Genomic DNA, 12,589 nt, shown 5'->3' on the forward strand with positions numbered 1-12,589 from the left:
TTCAAAAGCGCAATCAAATTGACGATGTTCACTGGTTTCTGATCCCTTCAAGAAATCCGAAGTTGTGGATGCTTTATTCTCCTTTCGCGACACATATGTGGTTGTTCATGCAGACAAACTCTAAAAAATATTGTTTTTATATACCACAAAAAAAAAACCCACTATAATTTGGAATGTATCAGCAAGAACTTGGAATTCACAGCAAAACTGGGAATCCAACATACATCCTTACATCATTCCCGAATGAGGAGATTTTCGAAATTATGTGATAAGATATACCAACGGTGTCGATCAGATGTGGATTCTTAAAAATTCTAAAGATCTACTTTAAAATCTTCAATCACATTATTTACCATTTTGCAGTAATATCAAAACCTTTGATTTATCTACGCTTTACAATAAAATTTCTCATTCTCAATTTGAAGATCGACTACATCATCTCATCAAACCTAGCTTTTTCTACAAAAAAGGGAAACGTAGATACAAATTCATGGTTTAAGGAAATGAAAAATCCCACTATATGTAGAACTATAATGATTTCAACAACAAATGCACAGAAGATTAAACCATCAACATGCTGGACTTTTTAATCGACAACATATTTGTTGAGTTTGGGGGAATGATCTTTCAGCAGACAGTCGGTATTCCACATTTTATGAGGATAATTGCATATTTAGTCCAGTTATCCTCATAAAACTGATACAGAAATTTTGGTATACACATTTCCTTAAAACAAGCATTCTGAGAGTATTGCATGGCAATACATAGTCCCCTACCGGTTAAGAATGCATTATACTGGAACAAAATGCTAACTTGATCTATAACTTGTCATGGTGTAAACTATATAACAAATAGCTAGTCAATATAGTCAAGCATGACGAAAAAAGTGCGGAAAACTGATTATTTGAGACCATAACTCTGGACAAAATCGTCAGACCAGAACAAAATCGAACTTGATCTGCATCTTGTCAAGATAAAACTACAATGTATATACTAATTGTTAAATCAATATCTTCAAGCATGACAAAAAAAAGCTTGGAAAACTGATTATTTGAGTGAATTTTCTAAGTCCAAGGACCATAACTCTGCACAAAATCATCTGACCAAAACAAAATTCGAACTTGATCTGTAACTTGTCATACTTAAACTATATACCAATTATCAAATCAATATCTTCATGCATGACTAAAAAAAGGGCGGAAAACTGATTATTTGAGTGCATTTTCTAAGTCCAAGGACCATAACTCTAAACAAAATCATCAGACCGGAACAAAAATCGAACTTGATCTGCATCTTGTCAAGATAAAACTACATACTAATTGTTAAATCAATATCTTCAAGCATGACAAAAAAAGTTTGGAAAACTGATTATTTGAGTGAATTTTCTAAGTCCAAGGACCATAACTCTGGACAAAATCACCAGACCGGAACAAAATTCGAACTTGATCTGTAACTTGTCATGATAAAACTATATACAAAATATCAAATCAATATCTTCAAGCATGAAGAAAAAAAAGTGGAAAACTGATTTGCCGGTGACGGATGGACAGACAGACAGACAGACAGACAGACAGACAGAGCGACAGACAGACAGACAGACAGAGCGACAGACAGACAGACAGACAGACAGAGTGCAAACCTTAAGTCCCCTTCGACTTCGTCGGTAGGGAACTAACAAAATGAAAGTAGAAACTGTAAAAGAATTTTTACAAAGGAATACTACTGTTATGTGGCGACATTTGAAAAAAATTCGATATGAATCTTTAGAAGTTATTATCGTGGTCAAAGTAAAACTTACCGTTGACTTGTAGATGAACTTCGAAGGTTTTCGTTTGTTGTGGTCCTGGTCCACCAAATTCCATCTTGCATTGCCACTTTCCAGAATCCTCAAGGGATACACAGATAATATTCAAAGATGGATTGTTCACATTCCCGTTCTTGTACATATCCTGATCACATACAAATGGATTACTGTTATGTGTCCATTTTACTGAATCACTATTCCTGATAAATTGTAACTTTTCTAAAAGATTAACTGGATACGCAGATGCAGCTTTCATTGAAAGTGCTAAAATGAAAAGCATAGCAGATTTTTAAATGACTTTTTCTTTATACAAATGTAATGAAATAGAGGTTTACGTTACTGGGACAACAAACAAACAGTACAATACTTTATAAGTGATTAACAGTGATACTTAAGTATTTACCACGTTTGTTGCCCCAAGAAATGACAATTTCTTAATAGCTATAACAGTAACTACTTAAGATATATGACCAACACCAATTTCTGTAAAGGAAAAGAATTTAAAAATATTAAGCAAAGTCAACATTTACACGGTTCCATATTAACATGGAACGAGGGTTAATTAGAATTGTTAGTACACAAGTACCTTTCCATTTTCTATCTTGATATTGCTGTAACACACAGAAAAAAAACCACAATAAATAAAAGTAACACTTTCAAACGAGTTCAACATTGCAGATGTGTCCACCTCGCCGAAAGATATCAATTTCGATCAAAGTATCCCTACAATCACATATCGCTCAAACATGTGCAGTTTCATTTCCCTGCGTCAATTGATATTCGTCAAAACATGCAGTCGCAAAATGAGTTTACATATCGACGCGGTAAAAAGTTATCTTCAATCAATTTAAGATCTTATTTAGGAGAAAAAATAATATAAATTGAAAATTCTGTTTTCGGAACCTTAAAATTATGACGTTAATCGTAAACACCAGACATTTTTATGCATATTAATTGCATTAGAAATTCGTTTATACTCCAACATACACTACAATATCGTCGTAAATTTTATACTATTTTCAAAATAATAGTTCGATTTTCACTTCCATTTTTTGTTAATTATACGTTCTTGATTTGTAAGAAATGAAATGAATCAGTTTAGTATAAATATGCATGCATTGGTTCAATTATTTTCTATGGGAACCAACTGTGCACCTCTACTGGCTATCCTTTACGAATTTCCATATAAGTATGGGTTCCTTTAGACACTTGTAAAAATAAAAAAGATCAAAGAAGCTCGATCTTTTAATTTTACATACAGGTATATTGATGATGTTCTTTCCATTAACAAACCAAACTTTTCTGATTGGGTCCCATTAATATATCCCCCCGAACTAGAGATTAAAGAAACCACAGATACAAAATCTATGACAAACGAGACGATTTCAATTTTGAAATTATTAATTTTACTCACATTAGCAGCAATATAACAACTTCATCCGCGTATGGAGTATACATTTCTCAATTCACACGATATTCAAGAGCTTGCAGCTGCTACTCATACTTAGAAAACGTCACCGGTGTCTGAGCAAACAATTAATGAGCCAGGGTTTGTCAAAGAAGGTCTCGTCCTATTTCTCAAAAGGTTCATCGGAAAGAACTTCGGATAATGACAAATATGCTGTGTCTAGTACACAAATAATACAAGATGGTCTTGAGTTCTAGATTCTGGGTGCTGAAGTTATGTGTCTTTGTATTTGATTTACAGTTTCCCTTTGTTTGTCTTCGTGCTTTAATGTTTCTTTTGGTCTTATGACTTTTGACGTGACTCGGTAGTTATGCATCCTGCTATCGGGTTTTTTACTTTGGGCATTCCTGGTGCAGGTGGGTCATAAGGAGCGATTCGGATGCAATAAGGTTTTTTGTTTACAATGTTGTTTCCATTGTGTGTACCCGAAGGAGCGTGCTATATACGGTATTTACTATCAACTACAAAAGCTTTTTTATCGGCGTCTTTGTCAATATACTATCAACTTCAAACACGTTTTAATGGCGTCTTTGTCAAATTTAATATTTACTACAACACCACTTTCGGTGGCGTCTTTGTTAAATTTATGTGTATGTTTGTTTGAATTTTCTAGTCAGTTGTGATGTATAACACAATTTTGGCTGCTTTGTCCCAAATATTGTCACATTTACCTGCTTGGGTAGCTCACCCGTTTTTGTCAATATAACGGAACTATAAACAACTGTCATTCAAGTGGGAGGTTTAGCTACATGTAGCTATAAAACAAGGTTTAGCCCACCATTTTCTTCCGAAAATGCCTATACCAAGTCAGGAATACAACAGTCGTTTTTTCACTCGTTCCGTTGATGGATAACGTTTGATTTCATCAGTTTGTATGGACTTTCCCTTTTTGAATTAAACTAGGAGTTTGGTATTATTGTTATACTTTTTTCCTTAACATTATAATTTCAATTAAAAACCAATTGTTCAGAGAACAATTGAAGGTCTTTCCACCCATATAGATCAATTTTGATATAGAACTATGAAAACTCAGTTTGAAATATCATATCAAGCGTCAAACGATAGCTTATTGTACACTGATTCCAAAAATTTATGGTTTCTATACATTTTTTTTCTAAATAAGGGAGATAAATTGTTACTTCCGGTTTGAAATATGTCACTTCCGGTTTAATTTCATAGTTTACTTGATACTGATTCCAAAAATATATTGTTCAATATACTTTTATATTAAATAAGTACAAAAAAAGCTACTTCCGGTTTACACAAGGTCACTTCCGGTTGGCTTTTACATGATCAATTGTCTTGCAACGTAATGCAAAAAGTCCCATGGCTTTATCATGTATACATATGAGATAAAAGCAAAGGTCAAAATATAGAACGTCAATTTTACCTATGACCTTGAGTTCAATTTCAAGGTCATAAAGAAAGGGCTTCAAATCAAAAGACCATAGGTCTTAATTAAAAATGGTTAATAAGTTATATCACTATATTCCTAATTTTTAATATAAGAGGGGAGAAAACTCCAATTTAATGTTAGCGTACCCTTTCAACCAAAATTAAAGTGTTACGACATGTCGCAACTTACAATTTAGTAAAAATATGTTGTCGATATCTTATACGGTTTTTGAAAAGAATTGAAAATAAGCCGAAATCAAAATTTAAAATATGACCTTGACCTCTGACCTTGACCTAGTTTTCTTATTTTTGGATCAAGAACCTCAAATCAAAAGATCCTAGGTCTCTATCACTTATGGTTTACAAGATAGAAATGCATATCACTTATATCACATGCATAAGGGGAAATAACTCTCATATGGAGTGTTCATATCGCTTCGGTCAAAGTAGGACAAATCATGGAAAGGATATAACGAGCAATTTTATAAAATAAATTGGTCGCTTTTTTTTGCGGTGACGGAGTAGATGTAGTCACAAGGAAAACAGTGTTCGGGGAGATAACTCTTACAAAGACAATTGTTCGGCTAAGAATGGGTGAAAATAAAAAGCGCATAAACTGTATGATACTATAAAAGAAATATCTTAGCGACATATTACGAAACAAAAATGTTACGCGAGAACAAAATTTGGCGGAAGAAAATAATAATAATAATCAGAACAAATACAATAGGTCTTTCCACAGAAAAGTGGAAAGACCTAATAAATGGCTTTAAAAGTACGTTCGACTGACTTCTCATCTTAATTCACTCGTATTTTTCTACCGAAGATCAGTGGTATTTTCCAGGTACTGGAACTGCCAGCACCAATAAGTGACCACTATTAAATAACCAAGAGTGATGAATATGGCGTTAAATACAAAAGCAATCAACGAATATCCCCAAATTACGAATACGTTACCTAGAAAGAGATATAATTATGATCTTGTCAATTTTATTTATGCAACCTCAAAAAATTGGAACAAGTTCCCGGATAATTTATTTATAAGGACAATCTAAATTTTGTACCGGTTTTTATGCAAATAAACACAGTCGTCAACGAAGTTTAAAGTTAGAAGTTTTATTATTTTACTTAGATTATTCTTCTTGTTATCTTGCACCTGAGATCGTCTACAGCAGATCTCAGAAACCCCTGGTTAGATTTACACGGGTTCTACCAAATGTTAGACATACATGTCTAGAAGTGTGTTCAGGGCCAAAAGAAGGGTTAGGCTTACTATAGAACTCTGTGAGATTTTTTATTTTGTTTATGTTTAAATGATTATAACTCGAGAACATTAAGTGATAGACACCTTACAGGTCAAAGGTCAATGCCACTTATGACAAAACCGAAAAAGATATGGAGGATGTTAATAAACTGTTGACACAGAGATATGATATCTCGGTTTTTTAAAAATTACATGTATGCAAAGGTTGAAATTTAAATGGCAAAATTTAAACATGTAAACTATGCAAAACACTCAAAGTCAATAAACCATGACTGAAGGTGAAGGGACAAATAACCTCTATGGAAATGAGAAATGCCAATGCTTATAAACTGCATATCAAATGTCATTGACTTATTATAAGTGGTTCCCTTTAAAATAACCTAAACACAAACTTCAACGTGTAGACTATGCAAAAGATATATAGACAATGGACCATGTTGATGGGCGGAACCATATAGTCTCCATGGAAATGAGAATTGCAAATGCTTATACAACTGCATACCAAATATCATTGACTTAACAGAAGTGGTTTATCTTAAAATGACCTAATATAAAATTAATATATGTTAACTAAGTAAAAGTTATAAAGCCAATAGACCATGATTGAGGATGCAGGGCTAGATAATTTCCATGGAAATGAGATGTGCCAATGTTAAAACAACTGCATACAAAATACTTTTGACATACCACTAGTGGTTCCCCATATATTCACATATTCACAAATTATGTAAACTAAGGGAAATTTACAAAGTCAATAGACCATGACTGAGGGGGAGTGGCCAAATAGTCTCCATGATAATGCGATATGCCAATGCTTATACAACTGCATACCAAATATAATTGACCTACCATAAGTGGTTTCCCATAAACTGACATAATCACAAACTGAAAAATTGTTGACGCCACCACCGGAAACAACAAACCTAGAGTTCTACATGACAAGTAAAATTAAATAAAACAAAGGGTTAGTTGCCAGGGGCCATCCAAACCACTGCCATTTGAGAAAGTTTTGACATCTTGTATTTGGTTGTGATCCCCAACCGTAAATCAAGTCATTTCGTGTTTGACATGTTAAGATGCATGTAATGATAAATAGCATAATTCGCCAGGGGTCATCCCTACCCCCTGTCGTTTGAAAATGTTCAAATATCTTATAAATGGTAGAAATTCTCATCCTTAACATATACCCTTTCCAGCATGTCATGACAACCAATTTGATAGATATAGTTTGCGAGTCCAAAGGAGCCATCTCCACCCTCTGCCATTTTTGAATGTCTAAATACCTTAAAAATGGTTGAGATATCTACCCCTGAAACATATATTTCTTGTTTGTCATGCTAAAATAAATTCAATTATATATAGTACTTGGAATCTTAGGCGTTACTATTTAGGCAATCAGTCAGCAGTCATCGATCAGTCACCGATTAGTCAAGTTCGCGTCAAACTATAGTCACCGATACGTCAGACTTATAGTGAGAATATTTAACTGATCGGACGGATAAATTTTATGAAGGATTGAAACTTTCTACGCCGCATGTTACAAATTTCTAAATCTTAGTTTCGTTCCTTGAATTAAAAAGGCGCAACGGAAAAATACAAATCGTTTAAGAACAGAAGCCTTACATTTTTTTTTAATCATTCAGCAAAGTTTGCACAACTCAAAATTTTAAGAAGAGAAGAGAAATATGCAGATAAAACTAAAATTTAAATTTTGTCATTAAACTCTGATTCTCGCAAAAATATACCGTAGGTTTTTTTTCAAACCCGATAAGTGATAGAAAAAGGGTATTTACCGCGATTGCCATAATCTACTAAAATGCCGAAAATGCTCTAAAACATCCAACAATCAAATATTGCCAATTTGGTGCATGATTTTGAATTAAATAATTATGGACACTCTTAATATAAAGTATATTTTCTCTTATAGTCATCAAATCTTATGGAGAGCAACCCATTCCAATGTACAAACATAATTATATTAAATGACGGTTAATGATTTCCATTTAAATAAAGAAATAATTGCACTCTTATACAACACAAGCAAAAGTTCAAGTACCTTTATCCTTATATTATTCATACTTTATTAATGAATAAAATGCTCCGCTGGACTCGGCTGGATACGACCGCAGAGGTCGAACCCTGAACAGTTGGGGCAAGTATGGACACTACATTCAAGCTTGATACAGCTCTGAATTTGTGATTAAATATTTGACACAACATAGGTTTCTGACACAGAATGAATGTGGTCAAAGAACTGAAAAATTTGAAATTGGACTTTTACCCATTATGGTCCAATATCCAAAATCTAAATACACGGTTAGATTCAGCATATCCAAGTACATCAAGAATTCAATTTATTTATTCATTGATGGACAAAGTCAGCTAAGTGTTTAAAGGGGTTCGCTTCATAAATTATATTTTTTTTATATATAGCATTCTGCAAAATAATTTATACAGAATAACAAACAATCCTACCATAATGGTCATCATAAAATTTACCAAAAAAAATGAAGATAACAATTTCCAAAATATCATTCATTATTGATACAATGTCTTTAAAAAATCTAGAAAACTTACCTTTATTTTTCAAAACATCTAATTATGAACAGTAAATTTCAAACTGTAATATTTATACATATCTTTTTAAGATTAGAAGATGATGCTGATCTATATTTAACTATGATTCTATTTTCAATTTATTTTAATTGTGCAATACAGCTCTGAATTTGGAGTGTGATTAAATATTTGACATAGCATAAGCTCCAGACACAGGATGAATGTGGTCGAAGAACATAAAATTTAAAATTGGAAATATACTTTTTTGGTCCAATATCCAAAATCTAAATACATGGTTGGATTCAGCATACCAAAGAAACCCAATTATTCAATTTTTTATGAAATAAAACAAAATTTAATTTTGGACCCTTTGGACCTTAATGTGGACCAGTTTGAAAACCGGTGCCCAAAATCAAAAATCTAAATACACAGTTAGATTTGACATATCAAAGAACATCACTAATTCAATTTGATGAAATCAAACAAAGTTTAATTTTGGACCACAATTTGAATCAACTTGAAAACTGTAGCCCAAAATCAAAAATCTAAATATATGCTTAGTTTCGGCTTATCAAAGAACCCCAAGAATTCAATTTTGGTTAAAATAAAACAATTTTGGACCCCAATTTGAATCAACTTGAAAACTGTGCCCAAAATCAAAAATCTAAATATATGCTTAGATTCAGCATATAAAAGAACCCCAAGAATTCAATTTTGGTTAAAATCAAACAGTTTTGGACCCCAATTTGAATCATCTTGAAAACTGTGCCCAAAATCAAAAATCTAAATATATGCTTAGATTCAGCATATCAAAGAACCCCAAGAATTCAATTTTGGTTAAAATCAAACTAAGTTTATTTTTGATACTTTGGAACCTAATGAGGACCAACCGCGCCCAAAATCAAAAATCTAAATACACTGTTAAATTGTTCATATAAAAAACACCAATAATTCAATTTTTGATGAAATCAAACAAAGTTTTGGACCCCAATTTGGACCAACTTGAATACAGTGCCCAAAATCAAAAACTTAAATACACGCTTAGATTCATCATATCAAAGAACCCCAATAATTCAATTGATGATGAAATCAAAGAAACTTTAATTTTGGACACTTTAGACCTTAATATGGACCAATTCAAAAACAGGTCCCAATATCCAAATTCTAAATACACGGTTAGATTCAGCATATTTAAGAACCCAAAGAATTCAAACTTTGAATTAAACCCCATTGAAATTGGCCAAGAAATAATCAATTTGTACAATGTATTATAAAAGTATTGATTTTAGCCCCTTTTTCCTAAACCGTTAGGTTCATAACCCCCAAAATAAATCCCAATCTTATTTTTATGGTATGGAACCATGTGGTACAATTTCATAGCAATCCATACTTGTACTCAAGTTATTGTTTAGAAACCCAAAAATCCTAGTTTTTTTTGCCACGTTTCGGCCGATTATTATTAAACGGTTTTAGTCATGACCTCAAAAATCAATCCCAACCGTTTTTTTTTTTGAAGTATGAAACCTTGTGGTAAAATTTCATAGAGATCCATACTCTGATACACAAGTTATGGTCCTGAAACAAAAACAAATGCTTGTTTCCCCCCTTTTTGGCCCATAATTCATAAACAGCTACGGCAATAGCCCCCAAAATCAATCCCAAACCTTTCTATTGTGATATGGAACCTTGTGATAAAATTTCATAGAGATCCATACACTTATACTCAAGTTATTGTCTGTGAACAAGACAAATGCTTGTTTTGGCCCTTCATTACAAAACAGCTACGACAATAACCTCCAAAATCAATTCCAACCCTCCTATTATGGTATTGAACCTTTTGCTAAAATTTCATAGAGATCCATACACTTATAGTCAATTTATGGTCTGTCTACCAAACGTTTTGAAATAAATAAGTCTATTAGTCCTTTCTTTGCTATATTTATGATTCGGAATTTCGAATAAGGTTTCCACAGAAATACAAACGCAGACAAATATTTTCGAGTTAAGATAAAAGAACAAGGTTTCAATGTCCCTGCGTTGCACATATTTCATCTGTTCAAGGTCAATAACTAAAAAAAATATGTTTTTTTTGTATTTTAAAACTTTTTGAAATTATCTAGGAGAGTTGAAAACTTAAGAGCAATTTCTGATATATTTAATATTCATAAGGGGCATAACTCATTAAAAATATTTGATCGGCAATAATTTTCGAAATTGTCCGTGACATTGCTGATATTAACCTATGAAATAAGTTTCATAAATTATATATATTTATTATAATTATTATTATATTATTATTTTCATATGCATTTGATAAAAATCTGGCAAAAACTGTAAATGCGAGAGCGCTTACAATGCAAATTTCCATATAATTTGTACTTAATATTTCTTAGGGACATAACTCTTTAAAAAAATTATTGATCGGCACTGATTTTCAAACTTGTCCGACACAATGCTGTTATAAACCTATGATATAAGTTTTATAAAAATCTTAAAAGGATTGTACACATGAGAGCACTAATATTGCAATATTCCAAATAATTAATATTTCTAAGGGCAGATCTCTTTTAAAAATAATTGATCGGCATTGGTTTTCGAACTCGTCCAAGACACCGCTGATATACATGTAAACCTACTATGTAAGTTTCATAAAAATCTGGCAAGAATTGTACACATGAGAGCGCTAACAATGCCATTTTCTGTGTTATTAATATTTCTAAGGGCCATAACTCTTTTAAAAACTATTGATCGGCACTGATTTTCGAACTTGTCCGAAACATTGATGACATGAACCACCAATATAAGTTTCATAAAAATCTGGCAAGAATTGTACACATGAGAGCGCTAACGATGCAATTTTCCATATAATTAATGTTTCCAAGGGGCATAACTCTGTTGAAAATTATTGATCGGCACTGATTTTCAAACTCGCCCGAGACATTGATGATATCAACCTATGATATGAGTTTTATAAAAAATCTGGCGAGAATTGTACATGTGAGAGCGCTAACAAGACAGGACGGACGAACGGACTGACGGACGCCTGGTATTTCTATGTCCCCCGCAACGCGTTGCGCGGGGGTCAATACATAATATTTTGGAAAGGAGAGGCAAAAGATACCAAAAGGACATTCAAACTCATAAGTCGAAAATAACCTTAAACGCTATGACAAAACAGAAAAAAAAAAACCAAAAGACAAACAACATTATACAAAAAACATCATAGAAAACTTAAGACTGAGCAACACGAACCCCCACCAAAACCCGGGGTTGATATCATGTGCTCCGCAAGGGTAACTTTGCATTTGCTACCCAAATTTGTGAAATGGTCATTCCTGTAGATCAATAATAATAAATATATCAAAATTCTTCCAGGTTCAATATAATATGCTAAACAATGTTCAACTGAATCTTGGAAAAATTATAGAGTATTACACTTTGGAGGATTGATATTTTAGCAGACAGCCGGTATTCCAATGGGTCCTAATTGTCCACCACTACTGGTCGACTAGTTTTTGTACGAATGTGAAGCAGAATTCAAACAATACCTTCTCAAAGACAAAAAGAAATATCATCTGGCAAAGTTCTTTTATTTCACTTTCAAATATATTGATGATACTTGCAATTCATATATACCAGTGAACTTGAGATTGAGGATACTACCTAAAGTAGAAGGTCTGCTTAATCTTTTTCTCGATATTGACACAGATAGAAGACCTCAAGCGCTAGAACTTATGACAAACGTTATGGTTTCATTCTTCCAAATGTCAACTTTCCACTTCTCAGCAGTAACATGACATTTATATCTTAGTACATTCGTTACGCTCGTGAATGTTCACAATATACAGACGTCATTATCAGGGTGTATTCCTTACAATAAAGCTGCTCCAAGAGAGTTATGAGAAAGTACGTCTAATATCGACACTACACAAATTTTACGCTCACCATCACGAATTGATTGACCGATTAGATGTGTCGGTGTCTCAGTTAACTAGCGATATGTTTTCGCGGTCTTAGATATTTATATACAAGTAAAGTCGTCTGTAATTTAAACGATTATGTCATATTCACGATTGTGAAATTTTGACTGAGTGTGAATTCG

General features: G+C 32.8%; 1 protein-coding gene across 2 annotated transcripts in view; it reads right to left on the reverse strand.

Annotated features, from left to right (window-relative positions):
* Positions 1–12,589, reverse strand: part of LOC127700288 (uncharacterized) — a 157,589-nt gene that overhangs the window by 3,962 nt on the left and 141,038 nt on the right. For both annotated transcript variants that reach the window (XM_052203706.1, XM_052203707.1), the window contains one exon: positions 1,799–2,068. In XM_052203706.1, the coding sequence (XP_052059666.1) occupies positions 1,799–2,068 (270 nt within the window). The remainder of the gene's footprint in view (positions 1–1,798; positions 2,069–12,589) is intronic.

This window comes from Mytilus californianus, unplaced genomic scaffold, assembly GCF_021869535.1.
Source record: "Mytilus californianus isolate M0D057914Y unplaced genomic scaffold, xbMytCali1.0.p SCAF_5, whole genome shotgun sequence".
Classification (NCBI taxonomy): domain Eukaryota; kingdom Metazoa; phylum Mollusca; class Bivalvia; order Mytilida; family Mytilidae; genus Mytilus; species Mytilus californianus.